General features: G+C 36.4%; 1 protein-coding gene across 2 annotated transcripts in view; it reads right to left on the bottom strand.

Moving 5' to 3' along the window:
* ME1 (malic enzyme 1) overlaps positions 1-18,824 on the bottom strand; it is a 188,262-nt gene that overhangs the window by 49,447 nt on the left and 119,991 nt on the right. For both annotated transcript variants that reach the window (XM_007090151.3, XM_042986745.1), the window contains exon 7: positions 804-913. In XM_007090151.3, coding sequence (XP_007090213.1) covers positions 804-913 — 110 coding nt within the window. The remainder of the gene's footprint in view (positions 1-803; positions 914-18,824) is intronic.

Here is an 18,824-nt window from a genome sequence, read left to right on the forward strand (position 1 = left end):
AGCATCTTTATCACGAAAATGATACTACAGTAACCATGTGATTAACATCACAAAGGATTTGGGGGAAAGAAAGACTCAACCAATTGCTTTAGTATGCCTCAAAAGGTACAGAGGCTCATTATTTTTAAACACATTATATTCATATAGTTATGTCACAATACAGAATTTAAGCATAGTGAATTTTAAGTTATATTTGTAAAGTACAACTCAGTTCAGAGGGTATTTTCACACATAATTACTTGTCCTCAATATAAACTCTATGAATAGACAAACATTATTAGCATCCTTGTCTTACATTTAAACTCTTCTTAGACCACCTCATTTCTAATAGCATTCAACATCTTATTTCACATTGGCTGTCTTCCTGCTAAGTTCCCCGTTGGCACTTATCACCACTCAGATCTAATGCTTCTTTCAAATACTACATTAGAATACCTCACTCATGGTCTACAACCTCCTACCTTTCCAGGTTGTTCAATTTTCCCCATTATGCCAATTCTTTCATTTTAAACATCCAATTTATTATTTTTTTTAAGTTTACTTATGTTTTAAAGAGGGGGAGACTGAGAATCCCAAGCAGGCTTGGCGCTTTCAGTGCAGAGCCCAACGAGGGGCTCTATGTGGAGCTGGAACTCATGAACCCTAAGATCATGACTTAAGTCAAAACCCAGACTCGGAGGCTTAACAGACTGAGGTGCCACCCAGGTGCCCCCTATTACACACATTCTTTAACCTCATGGGAATATCTGGGCCCTTTTGCCCTATGCATTCTGTATCTTCACTTCCTTCCCTATCCAGCTTACCTTGAATATCATCATTGAATGTGCAATACTGGTTTTGATATTTCTTCAGGAGACGAAATGCATTTATATTGGCAAAATCTTCAAATTGAATAAGGCAATTCATCCCATACCTATGGGACAAAACATTCACTTTAGAAGAGGTTCATGAAATAACATAAAAATAAACCTCTGAAATCAGTCTACAGAAAAGATAAAACCTTTTCTTTTAAAGGTTCTATTTTGCTACTTAGTGTAAGTATGTAATACAATGTCTGTTCAGCAAATATTCACTGCATACTTAGTACAGAAAAAGCATTGTGTTGGCATTGTGAAATAATACAAAACTGAGAAAAATAAGGTCCCTATCATTGAAGAATTTAAAATTTAGTAATTTTTAGAAAGTTTTTGAAAAAATAGAAAGTAACATAAAAGCGTTATAAACAAGCAATTATAGATGTTGAGAGGACAGATATTACTTCGGGCTGGAATCACAGACCTGGTAATAAATGAACTGAGTTGTTGTTTTTTTTTTAATGTTTATTTATTTTTGAGAGAGAGAGAGACAGAGACAGAGTGTGAGCAGGGGAGGGGCAGAGAGAGAGGGAGACACAGAATCTGAAGCAGGCTCCATGCTCTGAGCTGTCAGCACAGAGCCCAACCCGGGGCTTGAACCCACAAACTATGAGTTCGTGACCCGAGCCGAAGTCAGATACTTAACCAACTGAGCCACCTAGGTGCCCACAAATGAACTGAGTTTTAAGGAACAGAGATGTAGGTTTTTATAAGCCAGGTAAATACCAGAAGCAACATGAGATGCAAATTGAGAAAGAAAAAAATTTTCAAAAAATAGCAAGAAACCCTATTTGGCTATAATGTGGTGATACATGTAAGGGTGTACTAAAAATAAGGTCAGAATTTTATATTGGAAACCTTAAAATTCTAGCCTAGGATTCTGGTTTTTATTCTATATTAATGGCCAAACACTGAAAGGCTTTGAGCTTTGAAGTATATTGGACAGATTTTTACTTCTGATATTAATAGCTTACTTGTCTGACCCCTTATATGATCATCCACCTGAGTAACCTATCCAAAGCAAGAGGAATTAACATTATTGATAACCCAGGATTCTAAGAGTTGCCAGAGAAACCCATATAGCCATGCCTTGCCACTACAGTTATATGGTCTCCAACCTTGGCTAGATTCCCACTGCCACCCTACATGTGATTCCTCTTATTTGTTCTTGGTCAGCTTCCACTTCCATTATACCCAGTGGCTATTCCCAAGCTTTCCCAATCCTTTAAAATCTTGACCTCTTCACATGTCTCCCACATCTGGCATAGTGAGGGCATAATACATGATCTCCCTCAACTGTGCCCCCCACCCCGACCCCGACCTCTATCTTTAGCTTCATTCTTCAGGCATCAGTGGACAAGGTATTCCTCCTCCTCTTCAAGGTACCTCACCACAGGTGCCACATTCTCACTCCCTTTTTCTCAGTTAGCTCCCTCCCTTGTACTTGTAACTTCTTCTAGAGAAGTTCCATCCTCTCACCTGATTGAGTTTGAATCTCTCATTAAAGGGAAAAAGTTCTCTCTTGACCCCATGTTTTTCCTAATGTGCTTGAAATAGTAGTTTATAGTTCATCTCTTATTTATTTCTCAGTCCCCTGGAGTTTCCTATCTACCCTCATCATTCTAGTAAAATTGTTGTTCTCAAGTTAAAATATTTCCTGACTAAATCTAATGAACACTATTATCAATCTTTAATTTACCAGACCTCTTTGCTGCATTGCCACTAATCTGTTTGTCTTTTTTCTTGAAATTCTATTCCCCAGCCTTCTGAAATGTCATACTTTTCTGTGCCTTCTCCTAAATTTGTGATTATTTCTTCTTTCTACTTTGTGGCATCCTTAGCACCTAAACATTGGTGTTTTCTACTACTCTGTCATTGGCTACTGTGTATGAGCATGTGTGTATCCTATAAAATCTCAATCCTGCTTATGGCTTTCATTATCAACCATATATACTGACTCCCAAATGTGCATCCCTAGTCTGTTCCTATCAACTTCAGATATGCATATCCCACAACCAGCTGGATAATTTTACTTGAACGTACCTCTAACTAGAAAATCCACAATTAAATTCATTATTTTCCCACAGAACCTATAAGTGCACAACAAGTTTTTGTTGGAAGAAGGTAACTTATAGATATCTTCTAATTCCTGATTTTAATACCACATCCCTTCGTCATGACAAAATCAAAGCTATAGTTCCTTATCTTTCTTCCCCCATGATGCCAATTTTTTCAGAAGAGAGGGTGATAAACTTCCCTCATTTCTCACTTCTTGTCAATATTTTGCCAATAATTCAAAGGCCATCTCAAACTTTGCAGAAGAGGTCTTTCCTTATCCAACCAAATACTTTGTGAATCAGTTATTTTTCTTCCATTGTGGTAATTTATATATTATTATATTTGCCCTTGGTGGAGAATCTTTTTCAATCACCATTAAATTCATAGGGGAAACTGGTTTCCGAATTTTTGTTGATTGATTCACTGATTCCTAGTGAAGTCCAACATCTTTTTTTATGTCATTTGGTCATTTGTAATCCTTTCTGTCAGATTATGTTTTTTGGCTCTATTCTTACGTTCCTTTATTATTTCATAAGAACTCTTTACATAATGTCAAGAATATTAACTTGTTATATATGTTGCATATGGTTTCCCTACTCTAGTATATTGTGCCATTAATCATTTACAATGTCCCTGTTTGTTTTCACAAAAGGAATTTAAAATTTTTATGTTGTCAGATCTCTCTTTTTCTTTACAGTTTCTGCCCTTGACAGTCTTCTTACTACAGTCTTCTCTACATTTAAATATTAATCAAAAATTTCTTCTGGTGATATCATAGATTTAGGAAATAATCTCTATATCTGGTATTGTTTTTTTACTGTTTGGATGTAGTTTTAAAAAAAATTTTTTTTAATGTTTATTTATTTTTGACAGAGACAGAGCATGAGCGGGGGAGGGGCAGAGAGAGAGGGAGACACAGAATCCGAAGCAGGCTCCAGGCTCTGAGCTGTCAGCACAGAGCCCGACGCGGGGCTCAAACTGACAGACTGTGAGATCATGACCTGAGCCAAAGTCGGCGCTTAACAGACTGAGGCACCCAGGCACGCCTAAATATCTTTAATATTTAACAATATTATTTATCTCTCATCTTTCTCTTTATGTATCCACTTGGCTGTGGCAATGGTTTAAAAACACAGCCTTTAGAGTCAGTGCTCTTAGGGTGTAATCTTGTTCTCTACACTCATTCTGTATTCTTAACTGTGCTGTGCCTCTGTAGCTCTACTAGAATAAATGAGAATAATGAGAATAAAATATTATCATAAGGTTGTTATCAGGATTAAGTGGTAAATGTAAGTTCTCGATGTGTGAAGACAGGTACATGAGTGCCCTATAATGTGAAATAATTTTCACTTAACAGGAACAATAGAAGCCACAGATAGTGGGTATCTTCAAGTGCCTAAGAGAAAATAACTGTCATCCTAGAACAGAATATCTATCAAAGCCATTCTTCAAAAGGTTGAATTATGCATCAACTATACTTCAATAAAAAAAGAAATGTAAGTAAGAAAAATTCTTTTTAAGTAAGGTTGAAACAAAGACATCTTTCGATAAATAGAAACCCAAAGACTTCAACTAAAGGAACTTTTCATGGGTAGAAAGAAAATAATCCCACAAAAAAGTTTATGATATAATAAAACAGTAAAATATAATAACAATAAACTTTTATCCATATAAAATAGTAAAGAGGAATAAAGCATGACACATTGAGGAGGCTGGGAAAATTTTTCTTCAAACAGCAACAATAAAGCAGAACAAATCCTTCAAAATCATCATTTCAGTGCTCTGGAAATCAACTAAAGGCAAAAGGAGCAAAAATTTAAAAGTAACATGTGGGAGTGGGGTCAAATCTTGAAAGGAACATACAATTTTTAGGCTCCTTATATATATGATGCCATTCTAGGAAACTCTTTAGCTAGCTTTCTTAAAAATTACTAAGATGTTTTTAAGAACGGACAAAAGCATTTCTATGGTTATAAACTACTGCTTTTCTTTTACAACCTTAGCAAAGAAGCAAACTTTGTGGTAGCAACGGATTATCCCAAACACAAATATCAGTTGATAATCATCTGGTGTTTATAAAGGCTCCTTCCCCACTTCTCTGGTTTCTACACAGGCCTTTAGAAAGTAAAGGCTGCATGCTTTTAGACAGTGCCCTCCCTCATACAGTCTGCCCCTGATGTGTCATGTACAGATGGCTAGCAGCATTAGATGATCTGTCATTATGTTCAGAAGCAGCAGAACCTTGTGGTCTCCATATGTGAGGAGGAATCAGAGCCTTTTCGGTTCTATTCCCGGATCTACTACTTACTTGGGTTCTGCGGTTTTGGACTTGTTACAATTTCTCTGTGGTTAAAATGAAATCCCCACAATATGGTTTGCCTTCAGTGTTTAGGACACAATGTGGTCAGGCTTTATGTTTATAATATTTTCTAACTATAATCTACCAGTTATAGGTAGTAAAATCCTACAAAAGATACTTTATCATTTACAGAAGTTTATTTTAGAATTATCCCCTGGAGAATACAGTATATCTGTTTTATTTTCATGATTCTTCTGTACCTGGTAGTTAACTTTGATTTGACTCTTAAAGATTTAGAGAGAGGGAGATCCTGGATTCATCTTGTGATACAGCATCCTGCATCATATAATGAAAGAAAACCATGTAAGAGATATTTTGTTCCACATTGACCAACCTTGTCACTACGAAATTATAAGTAGTGGAACACAAGGAAGCTAGCCAACTCGATTCTACATAACTATGAAAAGAACCTACTATTTTATGATCAAAGTATCACATAAAATAGTGGGTGTAAATGGTTTTAAAAGTTGACAGAAATACCACCCATAAAATTAACCTGTAAAAACTGGTGGCACTGTTTTCTCTGGTAGCACCGTTAAATCACAGAAAATTTCATTACAGTGACTAATCATTACATCTAACAGTGAGTGGCAGGCACTGTGCTCCACTCTTTATGTGGATTGTGTCATTCAATTCTCTCAGCAATGAGGAAGGTAGATATGACCCATTTTACAGATGAAGAAACTGAAGCTCAGAGAGATTAAGGGCCATAGCAGAGTGCATACTGCTAATAATTGGTAGGGTCTGGGCTGAACTGCAGGGCCCATAGTTTTAACTACTATATGTACCGGCTCTCATAGAGCACCAATGTCATGATCGACTCAATGAAGTGAACAGTGTATTTATTAGCAAAAAGACTGCATTGATAAAATAAAGGAGTTATAGTTTTATAAAACTAGCAATGATGTATAAAAACATCATTTGTACATATTCAATATACTAGGTATTTTTATTATAGAAAGTATATAAACAGATATTGGTGAAAACAATTAGATTTTCTTTGATTATAAACTATTAAGAATTCACTGTAATCATGTCAACCAAGCACATTTTGATTTTCCCTGAGAGATATAGTAACATGTGGTTCTTTTAGGACTTACTACATACATGGCACTATGCAGTATTTAAGATCTAAAACACTTTAGTTCTGATTGGCACCTTAGATCTAATTTTTTACAAATCATTCACTTTTACTAGTGTCACTGAGGTCTGACAGTGCTCAAAGAATTAAACAGCAAATAGGACTCATGGATCTTGTGCTTAACATGCTCACAGTCATGGGGCGCCTGGGTGGCACTCGGTTAATCATCCGACTTCAGCTCAGGTCATGATCTCACAGTTTGTGACTCCCAGCCTCATGTCAGGCTCTGTGCAGGCAGCTTGGAGCCTGGAGCCTGTTTCAGATTCTGTGTTTCCCTCTCTCTCTGCCCCTCCCCCACTCTCTCTCTCTCTCTCTCTCTCTCTCTCTCTAACATAAACATTAAAAAAATAAATAAAATAAAAAAATAAATAAATAAAATGCTCACAGTCTCATTGGGAAGACAAAGGAAAAAAGCAAAAATTTAAAGGTTCAGGTTAAAGGGAAAATCAGGGGCACACAAAGAGATCACTATAGGATTTAGGGAAGACAATATGAATTAGAGGAAGCTTAGGTTGGGCCCTTGATTTAAGGGCCCTCATTTAAGATTTAAATGAGGTAAAGAGCTGGGTGGGGAATAAAATCATAGAGACCTCAAAGTTTGTGCTAGAGGACACTGAGCACATGGGTTTGAGGAACCTCAGAGATCAGGACTGGTCACTGAGTTTCAGATTATGAATACTCTAGAATTCTAGGATAAGTAATTTTAAATTCATGAGGCTCTCCCTGGACATTTAATGCTTCCTTGTAGGAACTGAGAACAGAAAATTGTTCACTCTCTTGTTTATTTTGTTTAATGTTTATTTGTTTATTTTGCACACGCAAGAGAGAACTAGGGGAGAGCAGGGGAGGGACAGAGAAAGTCGGATACTGAACCACACAGGCGCTCCTCCCTTGTTAGTTCATTGTGATATGGCTCCATTTCCTACTACTTTACTTCTTCATCATTGTGTAACACTTAGATATTCCTCTCATTTCTTTAATCACCCCTTCTATTATATATTGCTGACACTTCTTAATTATCCCCTGTGAGAGTGGAGGTTATAAAGATTTAGCAATAATCATCCATTCTTTCTGTTCTTTTGCCTCTATAATCTTCCCCTTATCAAGTTTACCTATTCTTAGGGACTCATTAATCAACTTTAGACAAATGACTTCTAAATCTCATCTCTGTTGCTGATCTTTCAAAGTTCCAACTCTCTGTTGCCAAAATGATAGTAAGAAAGACTTGGAGAAATGCCATATTACGGATCTTTTTTTTTTTCTTTAAATGAGAAATAACTGTTCAAGATGTTTTTATATATTGTCATTCTTACTCTGTAATGGATTTCTGTAAAAATGTCTATAGTATCCAAAAACCCACAACTCTTTTATATCTAGGACAACCAAAAGTCACACGCAAAATTGAGTCATTTTGTTTAGATGTTGACTGCTTCTCAGGAAAATAGCAGCTTGTGAGATTGTGAGTTCCTTAAAATTCAACAAATTCAAAAGCTGCATTTATAACTAAAATCTCCACTTAGTATATTTTACTAAAAAGCATTTTAAAAGATACTTCTTGCCTCTAGAATCAGTGCACTCTTTTCCTTTAAGATTTAACTTAATATATAAAGCTAAAACTTCTGAAAATTCTGTTTGTTTGTTTGTTTTTTTACAAAACTTGTTATCCAAATTCCCTATTTCTATCATTGGTACCACCAATGGCAAAGAACTATAGGCATTTTCCGTTTTGCCTTCCACCTTCCATCCCAGTGGTCAAGTTCTCTTAAGCCTTCTTCTTTTATAAAATTGTTATGCTTTCTATTGTAAGTGCCTCAACTCAAGTTTGGGCTCTTTGGATCACATCAATGCAACAGTATCACAATCTCCTGATTAATCTCCTTGCTTTTGTTTCCTTTCCCACTGAAGTAATTTACATGCTAAAAAAATTTTTGTCATGGCATTTTAAATAGGTACTGTGTGATGGGATCTCATCTAACCTAATCTCTGCTATTCTCAAAAAGAAATCTTATCCTTCCTTTCTTCCCTTATTTATTAATTTATCAAATAACATACCGAGTGCCTACTAGAGGCTGAAATTATTCTAAGTGCTGTTGACACATTCCTGTCCTCACAAAATTTATAATCTTGTGGAGGATACAGTAAATAGGAGATTACAATGCAGTGTGGTAAGGGCTATAATGGAGGAAATTCAGGGTGCCAAAATGCAGAGCAGGGGCACCTATCTAGTATTAAGGGGATTAGGAGAGGCTTTGTCGAGGAAGCTAAAGCCTGAAGGATGAGTAGGAATTTACCAAGTTAACAAAAAGGGGAAGAATTTGTGAGGCAGAAAGAACATACTCTAAGGCCCAGGGCTAAAATAAGTCAATGTCATGTTCCAGGAACTGAAATAAATTAAATATGACTGAATCATAGTGTTTACAGGGAAAGAGACAAGAATTAAGGCTAGAGAGGTAAACAGGGTCAGATTAAACAGGGCCTCTAACCGGTATATTTGACGTAAGATTGGGATGTTAAACCGGAGCGTGACATGATAATTTCCACTTTAGACCCACTTCGGTGGTCAGGCTGAAAAACGGTTATCAGAGGGGCAGGACTAGAGCAGGAGGCTTACTTAAGAGGCTGCTGCAAAACCCCAGCCTTGCACCCAGAAACGAGAATGGGGACAGGGACAAGTCGATGGGTCTGAGAAATATTTATGATAGAATTAACAGTATCAGGTGAAAAGAAGCAGCTGATGAAAAAGAAAAAAATCAAGAATGAATTCCAAATTTATAGCTTGGACAACTTGGTAAAGGATGGATTATATTAAAAAATAGGAAACCTCAGGAGAAGCAAAAGGTTCAATAAGGAAGATTCTGAGTTCAGCTTTGGATAACTGCTTTTGAGCAACCACAGAGATATGCAAGCAAAGGAAGTTGTCATAAAAAATTAAGATGTAGGACTTCAGTATTTTAGAGTTTGAACAGCTGTGGGGGAAGATAAGGCCCATGATACCGCCATGAATCTCAAGTGATGTGGTACTAAAGGCCATTAGAAATGAAGATCTTAAGAACAAGAAAGTCCAACGTACAAGAAAAATCATCAACATGAAAGTTAAAGGAGGCTGAGAACAAGACTTTAAAAACAGGCAATAATTTGGGGACAGTGGTTAAGAAACTGGGAGAAGATATGGGGCACCTGGGCGGCTCAGTCAGTTAAGTGTCTGACTTCGGCTCAGGTCATGATCTTGCGGTTCCTGAGTTCAAGCCCTGCGTCAGGCTCTGTGCTGACAGCTCGGAGCTTGGAGCCTGCTTCTGATTCTGTGTCTCCCTCTCTCTCTCTGCCCCTCCCCAGCTTGCTCTCTCTCTTTCTCTCTCTCAAAAATGAATAAACATTAAAAATTTTTTAAAAAGAAAAAAAAAACTGGGAGAAGATAGAGATATGATAAACCTGATTGACATAAACATCAAAGAAGCTTGTTGGGGGCAGGAAGCTTACATAAGGATGGAAGACTGGTCGTGTGAAGAAAGGGACAGAGGAGAGAAGACATTGATTTCATCTCCCAACCCTAAAACATTGTGTGAACCAGTGACCATTACTGTTTGAAAGCACTACATGAAAAGTGGATGTCTTTTTTTTTTTTTTTTAAGGTTTTAGTTTTAGCCAATCTCTATACCCAATGTAGGGCTCAAACTCACAAACCCAAGGTTAAGAGTCACCTGCTCCACCAACTGAGCCAGCCAGGTGGCTGTCTTAATGAGTCTTAAATGGAAAATGGAAGTTAAATGAACTTAAAGTGGAACTTAAAAAGTGGAAGTCTTATGACAGACATGTTGACATAAAGCAAGAAGGTCAAGGGAACATTCAGGGAGAAACTGAGGACATCAGAGAGCCTTTTATTAAGGAATAGATTTCCACAGATAGTGGAAAGGTTTGAGAGGGAGGAGGTATTGGAAGTTTGGCTTAGTGGGGCTGAAACACAAAGCATGAAGTATGAAAAGGCACATACGTTGTGAAAAAATATATAGAAATGAACAAATGACATGTTATTTTTACATTTTAACAATTTACATTTTAATAGGAGACCAATTATAGCAATGATGCGAAGGAAGATTTTCTAAGAATTATGTCCAGAGGCCACGGATGGACTGCAAAGGTGGAGTGTGGACAGATGGGTATATGGGAGGAGTTATAAGGTTGGTCCTCAATTGTCTCTCCAATTTGAGGGCAGCAGGGATACAGGCTGAAATGCTCAGGACAGTTTGGGCTCTAACGGACCAACCTGTGCTTCTACAGACCACTGTACTGTGATCTTCCACTTCTAGTCTGCATCATTTCTTTGGGTCAGAATGCCTTCATATAAAGGATGCAGAAACTTAGAAAATGTTTTTATAAACTCCATCCGCAAATTTACCACAGACAATTAAAGGTCTCCTCAAATGCAGGTTCCAGTAAATACCTTATCCCCAGCCTCAATCATGTCATTTATTTCTGCAGTTTGAATCACTAAATCAGTCTATGTCTCCTTCTCAATTTAGTCTAAATCAAACTGTTTATTTCTAACTTGCACAAAACACCAGGGATCAAGTTCTGAGCAAGAGAACTGTAGGTTACTTTGCTTAGAGTCCTAAGATTTTCAAACTAGAAAGATCCTTAGACACAATTTAGCAACAGATAATGCCCAGGAATGCTGAATGATACCCAAGATCACAGGAACAGACACATCAGTGCATACTGCCACCTAAGAGAAAAGACAGAAAAGCCAAGTACATGGTACTTACGATGCTAATAGACAGTAAAATCCACTAGAAATCTAGTAAATCTACTAAAATCAGTTCCATTGTTTTAAAGTTCTATCTTGTACTTATCTTCTTCCCTCTTTCTTAACCAACAATAATAGATTTAAACAAATATTTTGTGAATAAGAGCTAGATCCAAATACTGACTTGGATTGATATTCTCATTCTTACTATTCTCAAGAATCAGTATCAGCCTCAAAGGGTTTTTCTTAAAATGTCATCATTGTGATATATAAAAAGCATTACTGTAGGTTTCAAAGATAATCTTCAAAGTGGCATTCCAAAAGCACTGTGAACATTAATGGCAATTATTGTTCAGAGTTCCAGGGTATTACTTGGAAAGAGGTAATACTCAGATATAGCTTCATTTAAAAAAAATCAATCACGTTATTCTATAATGAAACCTCAAAATCAAAGTAAAAACAAAAAAAAAGACTTTGCATATGTAAGTACTTAAAATAAAAACACTGAAAAATGGTACACATCCTTGTGCCACTGAATAACAAAAATCCATGCATATTATTCAAGAAAAATCTGAGAACTGTACACTTATAAATAGCTGAAGGCACAAATTCAAAAGAAATTACAAATCTGGAGTCTCTGGCACAATCATCTGAATGAATGTCGAAGTTTGAATACTCACCATCTTCCATAACTAGAGTCCACCTACCAGTAATGTGTCCTAAAGTTAAGTCTTTATAATTCCATATTAGTGGTATTTCCTATGGGAGTATTATTGACTAACAACAATAAAAATACCAAACTATCGTGTTCCCTGCTATATTAATAGGCTCTTTTCTTCCCTGGGGGCCTCAAGAACTAAGCCATCATATGTTCCAGTGGTACTGAAGGTCTTTTAAACCCAAACTGGTTTAAAACTATTTCTACTGACATCTGCATTTACCTGCATGTCAAAGCCTTTTTTCCTTTAAAACACCTCAATAATTGGTTGAATTGATTTAACACAACATACTAAATTTAGAATCCCCACTTAATTATGAACAATTCTTAGTAACAAAATATGATGTACTCCTAGAATTGTTTTTACTTCCTTTTGCAATAAACCATTTTTAAATGATACCTTTTTTAGTTAACAAGTACATTGATATTTCAGTCTCAATTTTTAACAGTGCAACTCTGTCTCTGACCAACTGAGTGACATATTTCCAAAATCTGATTAACAAAGCTATCTTTGTGTTACAAGGGTAATTTTAGGCAGTTTACTGAATGTACTACTATAGGGGTATGTGGAAATATAATTTAAGATCTGTAAACAAATCATTTTATTCTGGTATCACTGAGAAAGAAAAGCCAAGACAATTTCTGTGCCTAAAATAATACTTACTGAAAAGAACACTTAAAATGAAGTTAATAATCCAATGGGCTTAGACTCTAACTACCTGGATTTAAGTTCTGCCTTTTCACTTATAAACTGAATCTTTTAAGTCAAATTCTCAGTCTTTCCACTACCCTTCTAAGAACTTCTTTGGCAATTCTAAATCTACAAAAAGAATTGGAAAAATATACCCAACAGAGGTCAAATTAACAACTCAGGCCACCCACTAGTATGTAAAATACTCAGATTTTGAAAAAATCGGACTCTGTTACCAATATGATTCGTGAAAGTGAGAAGATAAAATTCTGACAATTTTACTCTCACTTCTTATATCTTGACTTTTTGATATTAGCCATCCTGTCAGGTGCGAGGTGATTATTTCATTGTGGTTTGGTGTGCATTTCCCCGATGATGAGTGATACTGACCACCTTTTTCATGTGTCTGTTGGCCATCTGGATATCTTCTTTGGAAAAATGCTTGTTCAGGTCTCTGCCCATTTTTTAATAGAATTGTTTGTTTTGGTGTTGAGTTGTGTAAGTTCTTTATATATTTTGGATATTAACCTCTTCTCAAATATATCATTTGCAAATATCTTCTCCCATTCATGTGAATAACTTTTAGATATGCACCTATTGTTTCACTACTAAATACCTACATTTATATTTTGATAAAATATCTTAATCATAGAGAAGAGCATTAGAGAATAATATTAGCTAACATGTAAGTGCTCCCTACACAATTTTGTGAAATGTTAACATTTATTTCAGACCAAAAAAGGGCCACATATCACTGAAACCTGTTCTGCCCCTACTTGATCCCACCTCCTTCAGGTGACCACTCTCTCAAATTTGGTGCTTATCATGTCCATGCATACTATACTTTTTACTACAAATGTATGACATGAAAAGCAAACCTGGTATTGTTTTTGAGCTTTATATACATGAATAGCTGTATATTAATCTGATGGTGTTGAATGGTATCTGACTCTTAGGAAATGCCACCTTAGTACCATTATTAACAGCTCAGGGTGAGTAGACTGAACTGTCTCCTTTTGCAATTTTTTCCTCAATTCTGTAATTCTTAGATATATTAATGTGGACATATGAAGAAGTAGTTCATTCCATTTTTATGTACTGTACAATACTGTATGCTATATATATGGCACAATTTATCAATTCTCCTTGTTGATGGACATTTAAATTGCTTTCAGTTTTTCACTACTGCAAACAACGCTGCTCTGAAAATTTCTGGGCATGTCTCCTTATGAACAAATTTCTCTGGGATGCAAATGCCATACAGTAGGCTATGGCAATCCTAATTACACACCAAAGTGTTTTATGAATTAACACTCTTGAAAGCAATGTACATATTCATCCACAGCCTCACAAACATTTAGCATTGTCAGATTTAAACATTTTTGCCAATCTGATGGATGTGACATGATACTTGACGTCTATGAAATGACAATATGGTGCTGAGCAGCCATGGAAACATGCTGCTTGGACTGACCTTCAAGAAAGAACTTGCCTAAGGATGCAGTTGGACAGCTGCCTCCAGCCACAATAGTTTAAGATCAGATGCAGCATTCCATCCACAGCCATGCTCTTCCCAGGGAGTCCCCAGTCAATTATTGAGCACAGCAATAATACTAAGGCCAGGTCATTTATACTCAAGGTGAACTCATGTAACAAGCAATCTTGGCTCTGGAGTTCCCCATTAGGTTGGCTGAGACTTTGTCAGATACATATTACAGTCAGAGGTTCTCTCTGCCCGATTTGCTTCCCAGATATGCATTATGGTATTAAGGCTTTTCCTGTCCAATCCTCCCTCCTTGTTAATGCTTCACAAGCACTACCCCTAATATAGTTCGCACACTTCAATGCCAAGTCAGGAACTACTTCATAGAAACTGATATGGTGTATAGATTAGAGCTCAAACCTGTACAGAATCAAACTGTTTCTAAGTTGGGCAGGTTATTTAATTACCCTATACCTCAGTTTCCTCATCTCTGAAGTGGGAATAATAATACTATCTGCCTTAAAGGTTTGAGGGAATTAAATTAACATAAGCCCTTGGAACAACCTCTGGCACATAATAAACACTCAATAAATACCAGTTTGGGTGTTATCTGGGTGGCTCGGTCAGTTAAGTGTCCGACTTCGGCTCAGGTCATGATCTCACGGTTCCTGAGTCTGAGCCCGACATTGAGCTCTGCGCTGACAGCTCAGAGCCTGGAGCCTGCTTCAGATTCTGCCTCCCTCTCTCTCTCTGTCCCTCCCCTGCTCATGCTCGGTCTCTCCTCTCTCTCAAAAGTAAATAAACATTGGGGCGCCTGGGTGGCTCAGTCGGTTGAGCGTCCGACTTCAGCCCAGGTCATGATCTCGCGGTCCGTGGGTTCGAGCCCCGCATCGGGCTCTGTGCTGACAGCTCGGAGCCCGGAGCCTGTTTCAGATTCTGTGTCTCCCTCTCTCTGACCCTCCCCTGTTCATGCTCTGTCTCTCTCTGTCTCAAAAATAAACATTAAAAAAAATTTTTTTTAAGTAAATAAACATTAAAAAAATAAATAAATAAATATCAGTTTTTATTTGTCCAGTGTGATTTCCTTGTTTATCACCAGAGTTGTGATTAAGCTGGAGGATATTTGAAACCATAACTGAGTAAACAATGACCTGGGAATATTTATTGGTCCTTTCCTTAGATATGTGTGTGTGTGTGTTTAGGTAAGTGTTATTATAGCATGTGGGTAAAGGTAGGGTGATCTCAAAATACTCAGTGATAACAAATAGTTCTGGTCTTATTGTCTTTATCAATGATAAATCTGTATTCTAGAACTTGTTCCTCTAGCATTTGTGTTTTGATTTTTTTTTTCCTCATAATAAATTACATATACAGGTAATGCTAAGGAATGCTAACTCTTATGAGGCTTTGATTAAATGCCTTTTCTATCATAAAGTGCAGTATACATTTGGATCTTATCGTCTACAAATCTTGGGACTGTTCGATTAGTTTCCTTTAAGGGTGATATTAAGAATCAATCAAATGATACATTAAAATTTCATGAGATAACGCAGATGTCAGAGCTAGTATTCTTTTTTAAATTGATTTTTTCCCTGAAATTATTTTCCCAGAAATGTCCACCAGTTTCTCCTTAATAATTTTTCTAAAATCTAGAGTAATTATACCCCAAATTAATCTATCTGTGAAGAAAGATCAAGAAAGAAGCTCAGTAACTAATGCATCTTTCCTATACCCTTCCCCCCAAAGACCAGGTTAATGAGAATTTGAAAGAGCATTAGGTCTTTAAGAATGACCCAAACATTATTGTAATTAGATTCTGTTCCCTATCTTCTGTTTTAAAACTAGGAATTTGGCCAAATATAAACTTCTAGAATAAGTAGATGCTTATAAAAATAAAAGTCTTAACTTTGTGAAATATATTTTCTGTCTCATTCCAAACTTCTGTATTCCTTCAGAGCAAGAAAAATAACCTCTATATTATTCCAAAACCCCATGTGAAATGTATACCCAGAGGTCTGGGCCTACAGATCTCTGTAACGAATTTGTGAAAATAGATCATATGTCCCATTCTTTAATCCACCCAATGGAAAAAACACCAGGATTGTATACTAGAAAATAGTGCAGGAGCAAGTGATGGGAAGAGAAAAAAAAATTGTAAAATCTTGTTAGTAAAATAAGTGATATTATCATCCTTCAGTTGACTTGTATGATAAATTCCTACTGGGTTTTCTAAGACATATATACTATTAAAATATATTTCTTATCAGACTGTATCTGCTTTTACATATTATAGTATAACTTATCTTCTAAATCACCACTCTTCATTTCTTTTTTAATTGTTAGCTGATCTCCAGAACAGATCAGGTTCCAGGTTTCTGGGTAAATGAGCAATGATCAAAACCCCTCTTCTCTCTAAAATTCCTTCAAAATTAAAAAAAAAAAATAGCTTGATCTTTATGCAGGACAAATCCTATTAATCATTAAACTTTCTTCTGAGTAAAGCAATCACCACTCTGGTTAGTGACTAGAAACATCTAAGAAACTGGGTTTCTCAGAACCATGTGCTACAGCAAGATAACTGGGATTTTCCAAACATAGCAGTCCTTGACCAAGTGATTTTGAGAAACACTAGACAAAACAAGACAGGTCTTCAATCAGCATTTGAGAACTCAGAACTCTAACATACTATTGCGAACTGATAATCTCTAAGAGGCTGCATAATATGTGAACTTATCATTCTTATTTAACTAGAAAATACCAGTTCATAGCCCAAAAAGTGTTGAAAAGAATACTGAAAGACCAAGCATGAGCAACTCTTAAGATACGGTTAGGAAAATCCCCGAGCTGTTTAACAGTTTATGATAAAGATCAAAATCTGTAAGAGGTAATTATTATTCTATACTGGTAAACAGAAGAAGGATGTCATTTTTTGGAAGGGGAAATTATTTTTATTTATTTATTAATTTACTTACTTATTTATTTACTAAATGTTTATTTATTTATTTTGAGGGGGGCTGCAGAGAGACAGGGAGAGAGAAAATCCCAAGCAGGCTTCACGTTCAGCTCACAACTGCAAGATCATGACCTGAGTCAGTATCAAGAGTCCAATGCTTAGAACACCGGGGGGGGTGGCTCAGTTGTTAAATGATCACTTCAGCTCAGGTCATGATTTCATGGCTTGTGGGTTCAAGCCCCACTGCAGGCTCTGTGCTGACAGCTCAGGGCTTGGAACCTGCTTCAGATTCTGTGTCCCTGCTCTCTCTGCCCCTCTCTCACTAATGCTCTGGCTCTCTCTCAAAAATGAATAAACATTAAAAAAAATTTTTAAGTAAGTCAAATATAGGTTATAGACATGGTGTCATGAATTCACCCCCTCTTCTGTTCTGAGGGCTGGTCCTATCAGTTCACAAGAGAAGAGGTGCACAGCAGCTGAGCAGGAAGAAGGGGAATGTGGCCACAAGGGAGTCACACGGAGGCTGCCAAGGGGGTTCGTGAAAGCTGGCAAAGCTTAAATCATAAGCATATGTGGAGTAAAGAAGTCCCTGCTCCTCCTTCTCATATGCGCTGTATTAGTCACTTTGTTTTCCCATAAGTTGATAACAGTAAAATTTTGTGGATTCTGTGGTATCTGGGAAAAAGGAGAAAGGTTTATATTTTCAAATCCCCAGTTAAGAAGGAATTTTTCAATAGAGGAGATTACAGATTTGGAGTGATGCTGCTTATAAGCAAAACATCAACCAAGGGACATTCCAAATTCTCTACATACCAAGCAATGTAAAGACAATATGGAGTGTATAGGAGGTTATGACTTCAAGGAAAAGGTTTCAATTTCATAATCAGAATGTAAGACAGTAGGGACAACATTTAAAAATGTAGCCATCATTAAACCAACTCATCAAGACAGACTAAAGGACCTTAAAGATATGAATATGAAGGTATCCCTGATATTCCACCACCAAATAAATAAACAAATCCACAAAAATCTCCTTTGAAACCATGGCATAGAAAAGTCTTAACACTGTCACGAAATCCTAACAAAGAGAAGGGTTTTTTTCCTGAAACATATGCTACCTTACATGTCACATTACTGTATGTTAAATTTTAAAAGGTACCAATTTCAAATGTTATAGAAGATAATTTGTATCTAAGCACAATATTCTAGGCCTTAATACAGAAGTATGTGACAGATTTTTAAAAGCCATCTGAAATAGGAGAAAGTGAAACAAAGGATATCAGCATTAAAGTTGGAAAGACTTCCATATTATGCTTTCAAATAATCCTATGGTTCTATATAGCAGGGAAGCTGGGCTTGCTGTGGTTAGGGATAATTGGAAATGCAATCAGCTACTGGCTCTGACTGGCTCCCTAAATGTGAGGATTAGATTCACACAACTAAAGCCAAGATGAAGTTTTCCTTTAATACTGAGGCCATGCATATCATGTATTTATAAATCTCTATTGTTTTAGCATGCATATACTTAGCATATCTATTGTTATATGCAAACAATATTGATTTAGTATGCATATACTTAGCATATCTTTAGCCGTATGCAAATGTTTTATATATCTATATATGTTTTATATATCTATAATTCTATACATCTAGAATTTACATTCACATTCATATATCCGTTTATAGAATTCAACTATCAGCTCCATGGAATCAAGGCAAACACTGCAATATTAGTTTCTAAAATGAGAGTTTCAAATGATCTCTTTTAAGAAAATACATAAAATAAGGTTTTGATATTCCTATGAGCAAATCTTCTGCAAAAATAC

Source organism: Panthera tigris, chromosome B2 (genome assembly GCF_018350195.1).
Source record: "Panthera tigris isolate Pti1 chromosome B2, P.tigris_Pti1_mat1.1, whole genome shotgun sequence".
NCBI classification, from domain to species: Eukaryota; Metazoa; Chordata; class Mammalia; order Carnivora; family Felidae; genus Panthera; species Panthera tigris.